Here is a 21,828-nt window from a genome sequence, read left to right as displayed (position 1 = left end):
ATGGAGGTAATAACCAAATGATTCGTATCATTACAAAAATCTCTCGGATTAAAATTGTTCCTAATTTTCTCATATCTATATAATAATTGTTATTAAATATGTCATACCTGCACTACGGTATTTAAAACTAAATCAATAACTCTTCCAATCTTTTTATTGCGCACAATTGACTCAACAACTTCATAAGTGTTTTGACATATGTTTTAAGCCCACTCCTTTCGTAGGGTATTATTACATCAAAATTTTTGTAAATATAATTAACTTGTTAAAAACATGCACTAATAACTAATAAGTAATAGCATTCGCCACAAAAACTACTTTCTTGAGCAATGGGTGCTTCAACACATCCTTAGAAATTAAATAATTTTGGTTTAAATAATTTTTTTTTATTTTTAAAATGGTTGAAATTTTATGGAAAAAAATGTACTGAAAATTTATATAAACATTGTTATGATTTAACCAAAAAATTGTTACTAAAAATAGAGGAAAAAAGAGATAAATTGCATAAAATATTTAAATCTTTATAATTAATATAATATAAATAGTTCTTATAGGATTATATACAGTAATTTACAGGATTTTTTAAAATTATTAGTAATTTATAGTAAAATTAGCATTTTTAAGATATATAAAAGTTTGTCAAAATTTAATATATTGTAATCAATTTTTTTTTATTTAAAAACTAATCAATTATAACTTCTAAAAATATAATTAAAGATATAGTATTTTATATTGAGTTATTTAAATATAATTAATATGTAATATAATTATAAAAAGTTGTTATACTTTACATCCAAAATTTTTTTTATATTTTAAAACTATTTAACTATTTATTTTTGATATTTAAAAACTATGATATTTAGCTATTAAATAAAAAATTTTGAATGAAATTTATTAGAAACTTAGACTTTTTATGCAATTTGAAGATTATTAAGTATTAAAAAAAATCTAGTAAATTATTGTAAATTTCTATATAATTATTAACTTTATTTATACCATTTTATTATTTTATTTTAGATATTAAAAGTATTATTTGAAACTAAAATTAATGAATTCAATGAAGCTTATATTATTACTATAACTATAATTTTAGCAGCAAAAATCCAATAACAACATCGGTAAGATATTCATAATATTGGTATTATTACAGAACTCCACTTACTTATAAGATAGGTTACCTCCAGATCTAAAGTAAAAATCATATATAAAATTCTTTGCAGATCCTACTATAAAAGGAAATTTTATATTATATTGTTATGATTTTTTTCTTTTTTAACTAATTAACCAATAGAATTTAAGAAAAAGTAAAGTAAAAATCATTAGTAAAAGGCCAATTTTTTACAGTAATCTTTATTATAAGTAAGTGGGTTCTGTTATTACATTCTGATTACATTTTTATCTTTTATCTATTCATTTACTAAATATAATTGCTAATCAAAAGGTTATGTATCATTTTAAATTCTTCTTACATTTCACTTTTCTTATATTTTAATAAAGAATATATTATATTTTCAATAAAAATGAAGTTAAAAAAGTAATAACATAAGCAAACATTTCAGATAAATCTTAATTAACATATCTTTTGAAAATTTAAATTTTACTAATAAATATATAATTAAAAGTTACAGAAATAAGAACTATGCAAATTTTACTCATTATATATATAAAATTTTAAATGTATATAAATTTATTAATACTAATTAAATTAAAATTTTATGCATGTATAAAAATCAATAAAAAGTAATAATAATTTTTAAAAATTTAGCAATACACATTTTTTAATATATGTCTTTATAATAATTATTTGGTATATTTTAGCAACTGAAAAAAGCTTATCAATTTATTATTATTTTCTTTTTTTATATTGGAATTAGATAGAGTAATAGACAAGTTGCATAATACTATCCTATATTTATTAAAATTAGATAAATTTTCTAAAGGTTTATTAAATCTTAATTCTTGAACATCTAATTATTGGATTTCCAATTGGATTTTGACCAATATTTTTCTGATCAACTTATAATTTATTCAATTGAGAAGTACAATATTTACAGACAATCTAATTAGCTTGTTTAACTAATTAATCCATGTATATTAGCATAATATAAATATTGTTGATTAAAAAGAGATATATGGAGTGTTAGTTAAATGATTTAAATTAATTGTAAAATGAAATATAGAAAATTTATTAGTATAGATAATTATCGATATTAGCATAGGATATCGGTATATAGAAGTCTAACTGTATATATAATTAATAAAGTTTTAAATCAAAATTAAATGCTAATTTGTAAATATACTTCTGAAATTTATAACTGTTATATAAATAAATAAAACAGTTCTGCCAATTAGATATTCTTTAACAAATTTTCAAAGATTCTTAAGATTCTTTTAGAAATAAAAGATATTTTTCTATAAAGTTCAAAAAATCAATTTTTTAAAATTTATAATTTCTTTACCAATAGCAAATCTGAATTTTTTAAAAATATTATATTTTATTATACCTTACTATATATTAGTTTTAGAAAAATAAAATTACCACCATTCAATAAAATGGATTAAAAAGTAGGGTTATGCAATTTTTTTGGCATTTAGTAGTCCAATTTTGATAAACTTTTTTCTTTGTTTTGTAGTTTTTATTAAGCTCTATAATTTTAAAAAAAATGTTTATCAAAATTGTACACTTCTATAATTACTAGATGTTGAATTATCGAAGTATCATCTCCTCCAAAATTTATTATTAAAATAATGCCCAATTTCTTACAAATTAGTTCTTAAAAAATATCTTCACTGTTTTATAATAAATATTATATAAATTTATTAAAAAGCAACATTTTTAAACAAGCATATATTTTTGTTCATCCAGAATAGTATTTGTTTAAATTTAATACCAAAAATTTAAGGAATACATCAAATTAAGATGAAAAATTGTTTATCAGTTATTATTTGAAATCAATACTTAAATTTATTAATAAAAAATAAGTTATTTAAAGTACAATAGGTGTAATTTATATTTACAACTTTCAGTAAAATAAGAAAATTATTCATAGGTACTGATAAAAACTTATTTAGGAGCAGCTAATCTTCTGGCAACTTCAATAATAGAACGAGTTGGCCGTCCTAAAATAAAAGAAAAAAAAAATTTCAATAAAAAAGGATATCAATAAACAAAAAAAATACAATATGGTTAAATAAATACCAGTTGCGCCTTTAACATCATAACAAGAATCTTCACTAGTAATCATGACACCTGCCATATCAATATGAGCATATCTGATTTTATTAATCTCATCAGCATCCTTATCAATAATATTTCCTTCGACTACATCATCTTTTTTTTCTTTATCAATAGAAGTAATATCCTTGCCTACAGTTCCTTCATCACCTAATCCATAAACAAACTCTTTAAGGAAAATAGCAGCAGTACATGCACCCCCATATCTGCTACCGCTAGCATTAATGTAATCTGCTACATCAGATTTAGTCATAGCTTTCAAATAGAAATCATCAAGTGGCATTCGCCAAAAATTATCATTGGTTATCTTTCCTGCTTCCAAAAGCTCTTCCCATAATTTGTCAGAATTAGAAAAAACTCCAGAATATCTATCAGCACCAAGAGCCACTGCCATTGCACCTGTCAAGGTTGCAATGTCAATAAGACTATGAGGTTTAAATGTTGAACTCGTATAATATAATGCATCAGCTAAAATCAAACGTCCTTCAGCATCTGTATTATCAACCTATATTAATGTTATAAGTGATGTTATTTCTGACATACTATTAATAAGGTAAATAAAATTAGACTAATGGATCCATACCTCAATAGATTTACCATTCATAGCGATGATTACATCTCCCGGTTTTGTTGCATGACCAGAAGGTAAATTCTCACATAAAGGAACAGCTACAACCACATTTATTGGCAATTCAAGTTTTGCTATACCATATAATGCAGCTGATACTGCCGCACCACCACCCATATCTATCTTCATTTCAGACATGTTTGCGGAAGATTTTAATGAAATACCACCACTAAAGTTATCAATGATATTTTTATAAATAAACAAATAAAAATATTTTAATGATATAATGTAAGAATTATAGAAACTTACGAATCAAATGTGACACCTAAATTAAAAAAATACATATAAATATAGGTCATACTTTGATGAAACTGAAAAAAATGACGAACATAAAATCATGAAATCATAAAATCATAAAATCAGTACCTTTTCCAACCAAAGCCAAAGGTTTATCACCTTCTTTTCCACCTTTATAATGAATTTCCAAAAACTTTGAAGGTTCATTTGAACCTCTACCAACGGATAGGAAAGAACCCATTTTTTTTTCTTCAGCCCATTTTTCATCTCTAACAATAACTTCAACTTTCGGCAGATCTTTTAAAAAAGATTTTACATTTTCAGTAAAAATAGTAGGTGTCATATGATTTGCTGGAGAATTTCCTAATATTCGAGCAAAATTTTGAGCATCTGCATAAATTAAACCAGTCTCCCATGTGAAACCTTGTGCTGATGACGAAGAACCAAATGGTGAAATCTTAACAGATTCTTTTTTATTTTGAATAGATTTTAAATTATCCGGTTTAAAAAGACCGAGAGTTGCACCTTCGGATGCACCTAATTAAACAAATGATAAAATCAGGATATTAACAGAAACTTGAGTTATATTTTTCATCGGGTTTTATGTATCATGTGGCGCACAAAGAAGTTACGTTTTTGATAATATACCAAAACTTTAATTTATGCATAGAAATAGGACAATAATAAGAAATAAAAATACCGTGTTCATTAGTCATAACATCAATCGCAATATTCTTAGCTCCTTGATCACGTAAAGAACGAACACCTGCAGCAGCCTAAAATTTTAAAAATTTGTAGTTACGCAACCGTTTATCATGCAAAATATAGTAACAATAGAAAAATATTTAATAAAATATACCGCAACACGAGCTTTATTCAAAGATTCTTTCAGACTTTCGGATTTAGGTCCCAAATTAACTACGGCAATTTTTGATGGTAACCCTTCTTCCCTACCAATTCCATATAAAACTCTTACTTCACCCAATTTTCCTTTAACTCCAGCACATTGAAGTTGTTGTTTAATAGTTTGTTGGACATTATTTGAAACTTCTTTTGATGCTGATTCAGATAATGATCCATCTTTATAAACACCCAAAACCAATCCATCAAAATTTGCGAGTTTATTGCTCATTGTCGTTGAATTAAATCGATAATGATTTATATTGTTAAAAAAACAAACTTGTTTTCCTAAATAGTATGATAATTTTATATTTTTTTTATAAAGATTTGTTAGAGATATTCGAAACATTTATAATATAATGAATTTTTTTAATTATGACATATATAAATTAGATTGGTTAATCTTTTCTCTTCAAAGAAAAATCAAATTTTACCTCTGAAATTCGGAGAGAGAAAAAACAAATCTAAACGGATAGGTTGAAGAAATCTGCTCATTTTTATACCTTTAAGATTAATATAGTTAGATTTATATTATCAAAAATATTAATAAAACTATATATAGATTTTTTTCAAAAGGTCCATTTATAATAAAGTTCATTAAGTTCATTACTCGATTTGACAATTTGACAATCATTTTAAGAATACGATAATCTTATCTTATAATCAAAATCATTGATTTCTTTAATTTATACAATAAAATAAGTAAAAAAAAAGAAAAAAACATGATTTTAAAGTAAGGGGTATTAAGATTTATGTATCTTTGATCCATAAATATACTTTGTGAATATAATTAAAATAAGTCAAAGATTTATTATTGAAAGAAATGTTTTTTCAAGAATATCGTTTCAAAAAATCATTAAATGGAATAATAGTTTCGTTCTAAAGAAGGTAAAATTGACAAATTCTATTATATCAAATGTAAGAGGTACTATTTAATGATATAAAGTTGATAAAATAATTATATAATTTATACAATTTGAAATCTACTTATCAATACGATCTCAAAATTTGAAGGAATCGGCGACGGAGTTTTTGTATTTCCATTCTGTTAAACCCAATTTGTGATAATTAATTTACATTGACTATCAGAATATGTAGATTTTACTTTTCTACTTTTCGAAGCAAATTACCGGTTTGCCGTAGGGATTTAAGTGGTACATATTATATATATATATAATATATTGGATTATATTAAAAACTCGATATAACGATAAAATTTTACTTTACCACTATAAAAATATCTGTATAATTTGATATAACGATATTAATATATCGTTATATCGGAGTTGTAAGATAATTGCTATGCGATATAACGAATTTCACTATAAAGTGATTTTTTAAGATTTTATATTTATAATATTTATATAGAAAAAAAGATTTTGATTAAGAGTAAATCTCTTACTGTAAACTTTTATTCTAAAAAGAAAATTTACGTCCGTTTTTATTTTTGCAATTTTAGTAGCAGTTTTGATTCCAGGCAAACAAGATCACATTTGAAATTCTAATTGGAAAATTTTATGCTATCCTACAGCCATACAAGTGATAAGTATCTCGCAAATAATCAAAAACTCAAAAATTAACTAAGTAAATCCGATGTTTTTGAAAAAACGTATCGATTCGCAATTAAAAATCAGGAAAATTCAGTTCGTCGTCATTACTGCTTATATATGGAGATTTATGAGATCATCTTTCATATAAAAAAAACGATTTGTGGATGATTGATTGTTGTTATATTAACTTCTATAAATCAAAAGTTTAGTGTTATCGATCAGTTAGAATTAACCGTGTGGATTTATGTTAAAATAGGGCTTAAGGTTAGGTTGTTCGCAATTATTTACCGCTGCTTAAAATATCCCCATTGAGAGTATCCCTATTGAGAGTATCCCTATGTAAAGTTATAGGTCATTTTAATTTCTAAAAATTCGGCATATACTAATAACCTCACTGGTATAGTGGCATTGTCAGTTTTTGATGCAGTGCGGATGATATAGTAATCATCCAACGATAATATTATCTGCTTGACGGAACCGTTCATGCAATTTTTACTAATTTTATTATTATGCTAGTACATAGTAATATGAGATACCGAAAAATGTTAAATCTGCGGATAGGTGACGGTAATTTATATTATACCTGGGGGCATTTCTAGAAGTGTATGAGTAAATTATATCTCATAAGAAAACGCATGTTTCCTATAAGAAGCTATGGAATTCTCAATGTGAATATTTAAAACAATAAAAAGAAACACGTAAATTCAAAAGTAAGATCTAAGAAAGCTTGAACTGTATGATGATAGAAGAGTGGCATATACCTAAAGTTTAGTATATTGAGATTTGGACTTATAATTAGTGAACAAATAGTGTTTTTTTTGCACTGAATAAATTGTTCCCAGATTACTTAATAAATATGGAACGCGGAGGATTATGGTGGTTTGTGTCAATTAAAACCAATACCTAACTCTAAGGCTCTAGTCCTACGATTAAAATTACTTACTTTCTGTGATTAAACAGGTTCGAATGAATATTAATATTAGTGTTCGGTTGAGATTTTTGAGATATACATTAAATTAAGATAAAAATTGAAATCAATACTTAAAATTTATTAAGTAAGTTGAGTGAACTTCATAAAAGTACAATAAGTTTATATTTACAGCTTTCTATGAAAGTAGGAAAATTATTCATACGTACTGACAAAAAATTTATTTATAAACAGCTATCCTTCTAGCAATTTCAATAATAGAACGGGTTGGACGACCTAAAGTAAAAGAAAAAAAATCAATAAAAAAAGATATCAATAAAAAAAGAAAAAAAATACAACTGAATAATTACCAGTTGCGCCTTTAACATCACAACAAGAATCTTCACTGGTATTCATAATACCTGCCATATCAATATGAGCATATCTGATTTTATTAATCTCATCAGCATCCTTATCAATAATATTTCCTTTGGTTACATCATCTTTTTTTTCTTTATCAATAAAAGTAATATCCTTGCCTACAGTTCCTTCATCACTTAATCCATAAACAAACTCTTTAAGGAAAATAGCAGCATTACATGCATCTCCATAATCACTATCACTACAATTAATATAATCTGCTACATCAGATTTAGTCATAGCTTTTAAATAGAAATCATCAAGTGGCATTCGCCAAAAATGATCATTTGTTATTTTTCCTGCTTTAAAAAGTTCTTCCCATAATTTGTCAGAATTAGAAAAAACTCCAGAATATTTATCAGTACCAAGACCCGCCATTATTGAATATGTTAAGGTTGCAATGTCAATAAGACTATGAGGTTTAAATGTTGAACTCGTATAATATAATGCATCAGCTAAGATTAAACGTCCTTCAGCATCTGTATCATCAACCTAAATTTTAAATTTTATAAGTGATGATATTATTATCTGATATACAAAAAGGTATAATTAGATCAAACAAATCCATACCTCAATAGATTTACCATTCATGGCAATAACCACATCTCCTGGTTTTGTTGCATGACCAGAAAGTAAATTTTCACATAAAGGAACAGTTACAACCACATTGATTGGCAATTCAAGTTTTGCTATACCATATAATGCAGCTGATACTGCCGCACCACCACCCATATCTATCTTCATTTCAGACATGTGTTTAGAAGGTTTGATTGAAATACCACCGCTAAAGATATTATGGTATTTTTATAAATAATCAAATTTATTAAAATATTTTTCTGATAAATTGAAAACTTACGAATCGAATGTGACACCTAAAATTAAATATAAATATAGGTCATAATTTATTTTAAAAAAAAAGCATATATATATAATCATAAAATCATAAAAATCGGGAAATCGTAAAATCTATACCTTTTCCAACCAAGGCCAAAGGTTTATCGCCTTCTTTTCCACCTTTATAATGAATTTCCAAAAACTTTGAAGGTTCATTTGAACCTCTACCAACGGATAGGAAAGAACCCATTTTTTTTTCTTCAGCCCATTTTTCATCTCTAACAATAACTTCAACTTTCGGCAGATCTTTTAAAAAAGATTTTACATTTTCAGTAAAAATAGTAGGTGTCATATGATTTGCTGGAGAATTTCCTAATGTTCAAGCAAAATTTTGAGCATCTGCATAAATTAAACCAGTCTCCCATGTGAAATCTTGTATTGAATTTAAAGATCCAAATGGTGAAATCTTAACAGATTCTTCTTGATTTTGAATAGATTTTAACTTATCCGGTTTATAGAGACCAAGAGTTGCACCTTCAGATACACCTAATTAAGAAACAGGCGTTATATTATTCATAGTGTAATATTTTATTTTTTAACGATATCGTGGCAGACAAACGGATAACTTTAAAAGTTACAAAAGTTACGTATTTGAAAAATTATCAAAAATGTAATTTATGCGTAGAATAATATATAATTCTTCGCGCTCTGCTCTCGGACAATAATAAAAAATAAATATACCGTGTTCACTGGTCATAACATCAATCGCAATATTCTTAGCTCCTTGATCACATAAGGTACGAACACCCGCAGCAGCCTACAATTTTAAAATTTGTAGTTACGCAAACATTTATCATGTGACATATAGTATAACAGAAATAAAAATATACCGCAACACGGGCTTTATTTAAAGAATCTTTTAGGTTTTCGGATTTAGTTCCCAAACTAACGATGGCAATTTTTGATGGTAAACCTTCTTCCTTGCCAATTCCATATAAAACTCTTACTTCACCCAATTTTCCTTTAACTCCAGCACATTGAAGTTGTTGCTTAATAGTTTGTTGAATATTATTTGAAATTTCTTTTGATGCTATCTCAGATAATGATCCATCTTTATAAGTACCCAAAACCAACCCATCGAAATCCGAGAGTTTATTAGTTGAATTAAATCTATAATGATTTATATGATTATGATTTATATGGTTAAAGAATAAAATTTGTCTTCTTAAATAATATGATGATTTTAAATTTTTTTGACAAAGATTTGTTAGAGAGCGAAACATTAATAATAAATAAAAAATAATGAAATATGAGTAAGGAAAAAAAAATTAAAAATTTCATAGTAAATAAATTGGTTGATCCTTTCTTATTACGGGTAATAAAAAAAATTTTTGATCTGTTTGACATCAAAAAAAAAAAATACCTTTGAAATTCGAAGTGAGGAAAAAATAATTCTAATGGGATTGTGACTCCACATTTTTTATATTATTTCCTATAAAATTTATTATATACTGATCTAAATAGATACTTAAATCAACTTAACTGTTATCTTTGGTGCGCAAACATTATTTTAAATATTTGATTATAATTATATACAAAAATTTGTATAATCGTCCTACAAATTCATTTATCATTTCTTTTTCAAATTAACATAAATCCTATCCTAAAATTTAAAATGGATAAATTAAATATTGATATATTATATGAAATTATTAAATGGCATTTTAATTATGGAAATTGGTATGAATTATTAGAGAAAAAGTTAATAAATAAAAAATGGAAACGAGCTGTTGAGGAGTATGAAAATTGTAATATAAAAATAAAAGTTGATGTAAAAATGATTCAAGATGGATTTCCAGATAAATTTAAAATAATTGTTGGGGTATTTAAAAAGGAATATAATAAAAAATATGAGAGAATAATATTTCATAATGAAGATGAGCATAATTATGGAATAATCATAAAAGGGGAAAGTTATGATATGACTTATTTACCAAAAGGGTATAAATATCATTGTAATGATTGTGAAAATAAGGCATTAATGTGTAATAATTGTTTCATAAGAAGAAATAATAGACATATGTTCGTTTATGGAAAAGAAATAGAATATGATTGGGATACAAACGAGTATTTAGTAAATAAAGAATTAGATAAAAAAGATAAATTAATTATTAAATGTATAAGATGTTATTATGAAGAAGATTTGGTAGAAGAATTTGAAAGTTTTGATTTTGGAGAGTCTAGTATTGATAAATATACATATATATTTAGACGGTTAAGGATTAATAATGAAAAATATAAGAAAGATATTTGGTTAACAGAAAAAGATATAAGAATTTATTGTGAGGATGATTAAAATTTTTATAATTTTCTAAAATTTATTTTTATAATAAAAAATAAGGATAATTAATAATAGTAGTAATAATAGAATATAAGCAAGTTTATATATATTAATAGAGATACAAATCCATTAAAACTGAAGCTATTAAAAAACAAAAAATGCAAGTATTTGAAACACAATATGAATTTTTAAAAGAAGAATGTAAAAATTTAAAAGAAAAAAGAAAAATAATAATTTAATGGAAGAAAATAAAGAATATAAAAGGTTATCATAAAACTAATTCATATATACTTTTCCTTAAATATTCTCAAATATTTATTATTAATATCTTTTATCATGTTATTTTTTATTTTTATATTATTTTTTTATAAATATATTATTTCATTATAAAATATCTTATATTTTATTTCTTTATTTATTTTAATTAATTTGTAATATTTATCAAATATCTTTGTCTGAAATATTTACAATCATATCACTATTATTAATCATTTTTTTAATCATTCATCTATAGTTATTTTTATAAAATCATTGAATTTTATTTTGTAATTCTTTGACTTCTTTATATACTTTGTAATTTACCATTAAACTTGAAATTTCTTTTATCTTTTCTAACTGATGTAATTAACAAAAAAAATTTAGATATGTGATTTTGTATGGTTGTGATTTAAGTATTACAAAATAAATTTTATAATGTGTGATAAAATTTTCATATTTCTTTTCAATTTTTTTTACATATTATAAATATTGTAAAAATGAAATCTTTATTTTTCAACATATTTTTATTATTATAACTATAAGACTTCTAAATTATCTTCTGAATTTATAAGTTATAAAACCAAAAATATTTTTAAAAAATTTAAATATTTAATAAATATCATTATTTAACAATCAGTTTGAAATCATTAATATTAACTTTAAACAAAATAATAATAAATTTTTTAAAAAATAATATAGCAAATAATTTGTTATATTTGCATTATGAAATAAAGACTAAAGATTAATAGTCTTGGAAAATTCAAAGAAATTTGCAAATAAATTAATTGAATTTATTGAAGATATAATAATTGAATATAGATTCTTTATATTAATTTCTTTATAATTAGATATATATTTTTTATTAACTATATTATACTTAAACAATTATTAACATTAATATATTGGTAATAAAACAACTATATATTGGTATTACTATTTACAAAGAGATAATTTAGCAAAAAAACTATATAAATATTTAGATCCATTAAAGCAAAAGGATGTATTATCTAAAGAATAATACAATTATAATGGTATTATAAAAATTTCTATTAATAAGTATATTCAGATAGCTGAAATATCTTTCTATTATAAAGATTTATATGTAAGACTAGTTGATAAATTTTTATCAAAATATAAAGGAATTTATAGAAAAAAATCTGAGTTTTTTTTCAAGAAAAATATACACATAGGACCCCGGATATCTCCAAAACAGGTCATAAGTCACACTTTCGGCAGATTGGCCCATTTTTCAGGGGCCCAAAAAATCGTTTTTTGTAAATATCTCGGCATCCAGTGGTCCAATTTTGATGAACTTTTTTTAAATTGTAGAGCTAAATGAGGGCTACAAAATAAAAAAAAGTTCATTAAAATTGAATTACTGGATGCTGAGATATTTACAAAAAACGATTTTTTGAGTTTTAGCAAAAAGGGGTGTTTTTGGCCAAAAGTCCATTATGACCTTTATATTAGATATCCGGGGTCCTATACACATATTTTGCTAATAAGGAACTTGATATATTAATTAAATAAGATTAAATCTATTTCTAGTAAATATATTTAGAATAAAAATAATATAAAGAATGTGAAGGTGTTTTTTATTCCATAATCTTAAAGAAAGTGAAATCTATTTATGCTGAAATTAATATCTTTAAACAATTAAATAAATTAGGGATTAATATTAATAAATATAGAATAGATGCAATTTATAATACTAATAATTTGGGATTTGAATCATATATATTACATGTAAAGGTAAATGGTATTGGTTTCTTACTATTATATTTCTTTTTTGAAAATAATAGTAAATGTAAAAATAGACTAAAAATAAGCATATTACAAAAGTATTTTATTATCTTTTAAGATCAGAAATTATAACCAAAATTCTTTTTAATAGACAAAGATTTTCTCAAATTAATGCAGCATGATTTATATGATTTTATACTAAGATTCAATTGTGCAAATAGCATATTAAAAAAGCTATAATTATATGATTATCAAATAACAAAAATATCAGGTCTTTTAGTTTCAACTCACTATTAGAATTTGGAAAAAAAATTTCCCTTTAATGGAATTCAACAAGCAGCATAATTTTGTTCTAAAGAATTTAAGAACTATTGTGAAAAATAATGGATAAACATTTTCACCAACATCCTTTGATCCCTATAAATAAAGGAAATTTTCTAAGTAAAAATAATATTTATGAAGTATCTGTTTAAGAGATATATAGATTTGCAAGAATAATTCATTAATTTTACTTTAGCAATATCTATGGATAGAATGGTATAGTGAATCAAAATAATTATTATGGATATACTTATCACTAGTATATGATTTTGTTATTAAATCCTGTAATATCCATATATAATCAAGATAAGAAAATGTATTAATTGAGTTTATAAATGTATTAAATAGATGTAAAGATATGATATCTGTATTAAAAACTACAATGTTTATTGAAGGACATTGGAAAACAATTAAAAGAGACTTTTTATACAAGTTTTTTTATTCAAGAATGAATCTTGTTGCATATATTTTAATGAAACAAGTTATCCATTAACTGAGAAAATTGCAACAGATTCATAATAAAAGGAAGAAGTCAAACTGGATCAAGGATTTCAAATCTAAATGGAAAAGTTTGTCCAAACAACTTATTTTCTAATGAATATATAACTGATGTAGAAAACTGGATCTGTGGATGTCCATATTACTTAACTAATAGGTTTAGATTATTATCCCTTAAACGGTAAAACATTGCCGGCAAATTTGCCTGCAATTTTACCGAAAATTCAGTTCTCATCTAATTTTATGAAAAATGAAGTTATTCTAATAAAATTTTTTTTCGCAAAGAGCTTAAATCATAATTTATGTGACAATAATCATTATTTATTAATTACATATTATAAGATTGAAGATTGACCATTGGTCAAAAGTTATATTTTTTAAATGACAAAAAATTTCGAAAAATTTTGCATTTAACTTTGACGATCTCATTGGGATTTGATTGCAGCTATATTAAAGCTTAATTGAATATGTAGAAATTTCTATGATGAACAACTTTTGTTATGATGATTTTTAATGTTTAGAAGTGGCATTTTGACTTTACATAGAACCCTAAAAAAAGAATTATTTTTGTGAACTTGTAAAAAATGCATAAAGTTAAATTTTATCATCTCTATTTTGTTCATTAGAGTGTGAAGTTTCATAATAAAAATAAAAAAATATATTAAAATGCTTTGTAATGAAGCAGAATATTATGGTAAAGAAAATTAATTTATTATATAAAAATTCTGATGTTATTTTTTTGAGGTTAATTTGTGACTAATTTCGGTGATTAGCAGTCATTAACCACATATCAAAACCATACAATTGATGCTAAAAATGTAGATCAATATAGCTGCGGAATTATAGGATAATCCAAATCATATTGACAAACTTTATATTTGGATATAAATTTATTTTGAAAAATTGCAGGCAAATTTGCCGGCAAAACCGTTTAAGGGATAACAGATAAATTTTTTGAAAATATAAGATGGAAATTACCAACCTCCCTTTTTAATTGAATATAATCAATTATCAATTAACATATATAAATGATAATAAAGGAAAAATTCAGATATTATGCATGAATCAGCTGAAGAAAACATTGGAATGTTTGATGATTTAATTGACATAACCAGGAAGTGCTCTCTTAGAGAAACAAAAATTAGCTGGTAATGTTAAATGGTGTAAAAGTGTAATGAAATCCTTTAATGACATTACTAAATTAGTTAAAGAAGTTGAAAAGTAATAAAGAAAGAGAACTATTCCATTAACATGGAAGGGCCATCAGTAGAATATTATAAATGAATACTTATATGCTCAGTTAGAAAATTTTATTATGATATTAAAAAATAAAATTTATTTTTTAAAAAGAATTATTTTGTTTATTAAGGTTACTTTATCATTTCTTTTTAAAATTACATAATGTATTAAATATTAAATTCGAATCAAAAAAAAATGCAATTTTCGGCAGCACACAAAATCACGTGCCCGAGCTTTTTGTTGGTAGTTGGGAATATCACATGATTATCATATCCCGTGAACTCAAAATATTTACCTCAATTTATTATGGGAAAAAAGTTCACAATAAAGAAAATGAAATTCATTACTCAATTTAATAATTTACAATCATTAAAGATAAGATAGATAATCTTATAATCTTTAATCCAGAAAATCAAAGTAATCAATAACAGGAAAAAAATCAGGTATATTAAAAATTGATATTGATTGAGTCCGATTGGTTTACTCGTCATTATAACAAAGAAACAAGTAAACAAAAAGTGGGGATACAAGGGCCGCAGACTAAGATAACAATAAATGAAATACAAGAGACAATTAAGATTAATGAATCTTTAATCAAGAGAATTAGGAGTCCGGCTATGTTTTTATAGCATACCTTTTTATAGCATCCTCGTTCTTTTTCCTTTTATCACACCAAGGTGGTGGTTATCAGTTTGTTTGAATTACTTTCGATTCTAGTATATAGTTTCTTTGTAATTTTTACTGTAACTTTGTTCACGTTGAGAAATAAAAATAAAATTTAAACAAGAGAATTGGAAGAGTAATTCAATTATAAATAAATCCAAATAATTTGATAAATTACTTAAATAACGCAAGACTATCACTTGTTTTCTTTTTTGTCAATGCACGATCCCAAAGAAAAAGGAATTGGCGACTAGATTTATATAAGGTGAAAGAAATTAAACAATCCTCTGATAGATGGTGAATTACAACTTGTGTAAAAAAAGAACGCGTATATTAAGAAAATGAATAAAAGGAACAATACAATACAAATTCATGCATCTCATTTTTCAATATAGTAAGTTTTTAAACAGATATGAAAATAGGACATACGCATATTTAGAATTTCTCTACCATACAATATTGAATATCCTATGTGAAATCCACTGATTCTGGAGAAATTAAACTTTTTTTTAAGAAAATTTCCAAATATCCAAATATGCAGTAAAGATGACGACTTGAATTTCCTTGATTTTAATTGCGAATTGACGCGTTTTTTTTAAAGTGTACAACTAAAACATAATCACAAAGTAAGGTTAATTAAAGAACAAGATAAAGGTACGTGAGATAGTCCATATTATAGTTCCCTAGGCCTACACCTATTGGCTTTAGGCGAAGTTCGTCACCAAATGGGTTATATCCAGTGATGTGCATTGGAAGATTGGAAGCTATTGGAATCTTCCAATTCTTCCAATTCCAAGCCTTCCAATATCAATAAATTTTATTGGAGCACATAGAAATATATATATCCGTATATTAGTATATATAAAACTAATATGTGTTGAAATTATTGGAATATTGGAATCTTCCAATTCTTCCAATTCCAATTATATTAATTCCAATTCTTCCAATTCCAATTATATTAATTTCAATTCCTCCAATTCCAATTCTATTAATTCCAAGCCTTCCAATTCCAATTCTTTCAATTCCAATTCCAATAAAAAGTTATTGGAAGCTTTCAATGCACATCACTGGTTATATCTACTGTTTATATAAACAGAACTCATCCGTTTCATTAGAACATACCAAACCTTGGGGGAAGGATATTTTTAGATATGTTAATACTTAATAGTACCAAGATCAGAAAGTGAGTTTTAATTCGACTGTATATTAAGCATTCTATCCGATATAGAATAATAATATGTTTCAGATTCAAATGAAGAATTCTGGTTTAGGTAATTGAATATTTGTAATACCTTTCTTTGAAACATTTTAATTAAGTTTGGGGTATCGGCTGAAATTAAAGATTTGACCGAACATTAGGAATCCGAACATTAGGCATTAAGAAAAAAAGGATTAAGAAGACAACTTTTTTTTTAAAAAAAACGCAAACATTTATGTAGGATATGTATAACATCAAACATGAATTTTCCCTAGGAATTCTGTGGAATTCACATGAGAGATTAAAAAAAGAATAGTCAGAAATTCATTACTGACGACAAATTAGAAAATTTAAAAAAAAAAAACTAAAAAGCAAAAATGCAGTGTTAAAACAAATATTACTGCAAGTGTCTAGTGGATAAATAACAATGGCGGATGTGCTTCTTGTAAACAGTTAAATAATTTACATTTTTAATAATTTTAATAAAACCTTATATTTTTAATTAACATTTAGCCAACATATAATTGATTCCAACTAAAGTTAAATTCAAATAAAATAATCATGAGTTTTATAAATAACAAATGACAAACAATAAACAGATAAATAAATAAATATTAAGAATTTCTCAGAGAAATCACGAGATCACATATTTTCAAAGTTTAAGTGATGATTTTAATGACCTTTAATCCGAAATCTAAAGTCCTTATAACGTATTAGAAAAACGTATTAGAACGTATTAGAACGTATTAGAATGTATTAGAACGTATTAGAACGTATTAATATTAAGAATTGCGGTCAATTAAATCCTGGCAAAATTATAAATCAAAAAGGTTAAAGTCAGTCAGTTAAAATAAACCAGGTTACTTAGAGTTAGGAATTATTTACAATTTTACAATTATAAAATTTATATACATGTAAATAATACTTTCCGTTCTCGTATCTTTCATAGTAATTTAGTTGAACTGGTTGAATTATTATTAATTATTATTAATTATTATAATGTACGCCCTTTAAAAAACATACCAAAGTAATAAAATAAAACGCCTCTTAAGAAGAAATATGCGCTCTTTGAATAAAATTTAAACAAAGAATGTCAAAAAAAACAAACATCCTATAAAAAAAAGTCATTTGTTTTCGTATAACGCATAATATATCAACAAATCATTATGCAAAAGAACGTAATGTGGATTTGTGAAATGTAAGAGACTGAGGAGAATCCGAGAAAGGGAGGGACAACAACAACAAATGTAAGTACACAATGATCTTAGTACGTAACTTAATTTATTTATAAAAAGTAAGATCTTCAGTTTCTTTGATTATGGCTGTTACGGCTGAAAGAAAATGGAGAAATAGGGAAACTCGTTTTTTTTTCTTATCAAAAATAGTAACACAAAAAAAAAAGATATAGAAAATTAAATTTTCGGAATATAGCTTGACGGGATTATCTCGCATTATATTTGTAACACAGAAAGGATGAATGATATCGATTTCGCATGGAAAAAAATTTGGGCGAAATACAACGTAATTATATTGATCGCAAGATTATCTGAAATAAATAATAAATGCAGTGATTTCATTGACATAACTTGACAAGCATCGTTACTTTATATAGTATTTTAAAAAGTTCAAATGAAATTATAATAATATTAATAATATTATAATAATTACTGTATGTTATTATTGAAATCATATCTGGTTAAAGAGAAATATCACGGAATTAAAAACTGTTCTTTTAATGGTATTATGGTATTATGATATTTTCAAATGACTTCACTGGACTGGCTCATTTTTTTGCTATGATCCAATTTTGGGTTATATTTTATTTATTAAAATATCAAACTGTTTTGCATGAATCTTTGGTAAATAAATATGCGAATGTTGCCATTATTTTCAATTCAAGAAATAAAAATGTTTAAGATTAAGAATATATATATATATATTTTTTTTTACTAATGGATAAAAAAAGAGCGAAAATTTTTAAAGTTTTTGTTTGCTTACGATTGAATTATTTTTACATTTTTTTTGTTTTTTTGTTTTTTTGTTTTTTTTTTATTATTATTTTGTTTATCCAGTTAGCAGGCTGAAAATTTTCTACCAATAGTGATTATATTTTTTTAACCCAGAAATATTTAATTAAGTGAATTTTTTTTTTTTTTTAGAAAAATTTGAAATTCTTTATTTAAAGATAATTGGCGTAAAAAAAGATTTGGGCGTAGAAACCAAATACTTGCATGTTTTTATTTACACAAAATAACTTGCAAAAAATTTTCATTAGTAAAGGAAAGTAAAAATTTGTAATTCCCGGAAATTTTCGGGATTTTTTTTTTTAATATTTGAAATTCTTTTCTCTTTCTCTCTATCTTCAGTTCCCTCCTAAAGGAAAAGTTTCTAGAAATTTTATTCTTTTTTTTTTTCGGAAAATATTTAGGGAGGATATAATAGATATATAGAGAGAAAGTAATACAAAATGACTATATTTGGAACATAAATAAACGGTACATAAGTTGGGCAAAATTAACTCAATTTAGTTATGACTTTCTGTCCTTGAAAACGCCACTTCGATTTTAAGAGTTTACGGTTTACGGTTTTTTTTTCATTGTATTTTTTATTTTTATTTTTAAGGTTTTTTTTTTTCTTGCAACAAGTACAGATTTGTTTTAAAAATAAACAAATATTTGACTACTTTTTTTTAAGATATATTATTAAATCGATTTAATACTAAAATATCGGATATGTCCGAAATATAATGTCATTCTTTACGAAATCTTTTTTTTTTTTTTTTTTCTCTTTGACATAATTTATATTGTATCACCCAATTTAATAATATTGACTATGAAAAAAAAAAAAATATTTTAATATTTTAATATTTTAATATTTTTCATTTATTTTGATATTTATAGTATTGTTATTATATTACCTTTTATATCATTACTATTACTATACCATGTTTTTCAGTATTTATATCATCGCATAATGTCGTCGGTCGTCATATGTTTATTGAAGATCTTTATTATAGTTAGTATGAACGATCCTACTCATGTGGCAAAAAAAAACATGGGCAGATTTCATATTCTTCAAGTATAACAAAAACAACAATCATTAATCATTCAATGACTTTTTAATAAACAAATAAGCGATTAACAACAAAACGAAATATTTGTTAATAAAACTTCATTAATTTTTAATATATATCGGAAAGAACTGATATGTCAAAATCACATGCCTTTAATCAATCTTATTTTACTTTTAACGAATAGGTTCATCATTCCATCAAATGTTATTATTCTTCCTTATATGTAATCATAAGTTGCACGATCGGAAATTAATTTCTAAAGATACACCTTCTTATTATGAGGATTAGATCTAGCCAAAATAGTTAAAAAGAACAATGAGTAACAATTTGTGTATCCCTTTAAACTTTTGTTCGTTTTCTTACTGTTATGGATTGACAATTTAAAAAGAGATCAAAGAGAAAGAACTTACAGTTAATAATCTTTACATACAGGAAATCTTTTACATACAGGAAACCTATTCTAAGATCTAACCAATTTTGGTAAATTATAATCAAATGCTAATATTCGGTCGAAAATTGATCGATAGGATTAAAAGACTACGGAAGAGGAAATATATTAAAAGTACGGTTCTGCGTTATCGCCGAGAAATTCATCGATTTGATATGCAGATTATCATAATAAACATGTAACGATCTTAAGTGTGCCAAAAGGAGCAACACGTACACACACACATACGCATTTCCTCTCTTTATTGTTAAAATCACAATAAGCAATAAATGCAGTCATCCTATGCTGCTGAACAATTTGCATGTTATCTGTTATCTCCGATATTTTCTGAACCTAAATCACACTTATCCAATAAGAATCTTTTAAAGTATACTTATGAATGAATTATTATTAATATATATTATTCTCAAGTATGAATTATTATTAGTCTTATTTAATATTCTTAATATACTTAAGAACTAATATTATTCTTATGAACGAAATTATTAGTTGATATACATGAATTAATTATTCTTATGTTTTTGATATACATGAATGAATCATTAATAGTTTCTTATGTTGATATACATGAATGAATTATTAACAATCCTCTACTATGTTAACATACATGAATGAATTATTAATAGTCATTTACAAGTCCTCTACTTGACGTAAGTCTTAAGTCATCTACTTGAATAACTCAATGTACTTATTAATAATCCTCTACTTTTCAATAATCCTCTACTTATTGTACTTAATTCCGAGAAATCATATTGTACAATGATTTTGAATTGTTAAAATCAATAATGATTATTATTATTTTGATCTATTATTAAACAATGTTAAGATCCCGTGAAAAAAAAAAATGTTAAGTAAAACAATATCTCCAAATATAGTAAAAAAGAATAAGTGACTTTGTTGATTTTGTTTTAAAAAAATGGATTGAACCGAAATATTGCCGTAATTACATACCGTAAAATTATGTCATTAAACATGTATAAAAAAAAAACAAAAAAATATTTTTTTTTTCAATGAAAAAATGAAAATCGCAATAAAATTTTTAATTAAACCAAAAAATTGAATTTTCTTTGTTTTCATTTAAATGTCAGATTACTAAAAAATCAAATCTTTTTTTTTTTCAAAAAAAACAATTGAAAGATCAAAAAAAAAATGTTACAAACTTTAAAAATTCTTTTTTTAAAACAAATTATATATAAATATTATATATATATATCAATCTGATATATATATATATATAAAATATGTATATAAAATAGATATGTAATATAAAATAGATATGTATATGATTATATTTAAAAAAACGCCTCAAGGACTTAATTATAAACGCCAACAATA

At 24.2% G+C, this 21,828-nt stretch overlaps 4 protein-coding genes across 4 annotated transcripts; 1 reads left to right on the top strand and 3 right to left on the bottom strand.

Annotated features, from left to right (window-relative positions):
- Positions 1-2,700: 2,700 nt before the first annotated feature.
- OCT59_023226 (uncharacterized protein) lies at positions 2,701-5,294 on the bottom strand. Its single transcript, XM_066131917.1, has 7 exons — positions 4,960-5,294; positions 4,801-4,876; positions 4,230-4,637; positions 4,113-4,128; positions 3,819-4,032; positions 3,200-3,740; positions 2,701-3,120 (listed from the first exon to the last, which is right to left on the bottom strand). Exons 1-7 carry the CDS (start codon positions 5,230-5,232, stop codon positions 3,065-3,067), a joined length of 1,584 nt encoding a protein of 527 aa, XP_066006632.1. The 5' UTR covers positions 5,233-5,294; the 3' UTR covers positions 2,701-3,064.
- A 2,404-nt stretch (positions 5,295-7,698) lies between these two features.
- On the bottom strand, positions 7,699-9,063 carry OCT59_023225 (uncharacterized protein; the record flags this gene model as incomplete). Its single annotated transcript, XM_066131916.1, has 5 exons — positions 7,699-7,754; positions 7,829-8,369; positions 8,448-8,661; positions 8,734-8,749; positions 8,850-9,063. 5 exons carry the CDS (start codon positions 9,061-9,063, stop codon positions 7,699-7,701), a joined length of 1,041 nt encoding a protein of 346 aa, XP_066006631.1.
- Positions 9,064-9,090: 27 nt separating this feature from the next.
- OCT59_023224 (uncharacterized protein) lies at positions 9,091-9,994 on the bottom strand (the record flags this gene model as incomplete). The annotated part of the gene is made up of 3 exons (XM_066131915.1): positions 9,091-9,257; positions 9,453-9,528; positions 9,602-9,994. 3 exons carry the CDS (start codon positions 9,992-9,994, stop codon positions 9,091-9,093), a joined length of 636 nt encoding a protein of 211 aa, XP_066006630.1.
- A 161-nt stretch (positions 9,995-10,155) lies between these two features.
- On the top strand, positions 10,156-11,329 carry OCT59_023223 (uncharacterized protein). Its single transcript, XM_025313806.2, has one exon. The coding sequence runs from the start codon at positions 10,387-10,389 to the stop codon at positions 11,065-11,067; it is 681 nt and encodes a 226-aa protein (XP_025186536.1). The 5' UTR covers positions 10,156-10,386; the 3' UTR covers positions 11,068-11,329.
- The last annotated feature ends 10,499 nt before the right edge of the window (positions 11,330-21,828 follow it).

The sequence above is a fragment of the Rhizophagus irregularis genome, chromosome 32 (genome assembly GCF_026210795.1).
Source record: "Rhizophagus irregularis chromosome 32, complete sequence".
Taxonomy (NCBI): Eukaryota; Fungi; Glomeromycota; class Glomeromycetes; order Glomerales; family Glomeraceae; genus Rhizophagus; species Rhizophagus irregularis.
This window is presented reverse-complemented; position numbering and strand designations above follow the sequence as displayed.

Bases quoted from the DNA above. Each gene is read 5' to 3' on its own strand.
- OCT59_023226 (XM_066131917.1), bottom strand. From the start codon at position 5,232: ATGAGCAATAAACTCGCAAATTTTGATGGATTGGTTTTGGGTGTTTAT. The intron at 4,877-4,959 runs GTATATTTTATT...TTAAAATTTTAG, and splicing joins TGAATAAAGCTCGTGTTGCG to GCTGCTGCAGGTGTTCGTTC. The intron at 4,638-4,800 runs GTATTTTTATTT...TTGTTTAATTAG, and splicing joins TGTTATGACTAATGAACACG to GTGCATCCGAAGGTGCAACT.
- OCT59_023223 (XM_025313806.2), top strand. From the start codon at position 10,387: ATGGATAAATTAAATATTGATATATTATATGAAATTATTAAATGGCAT.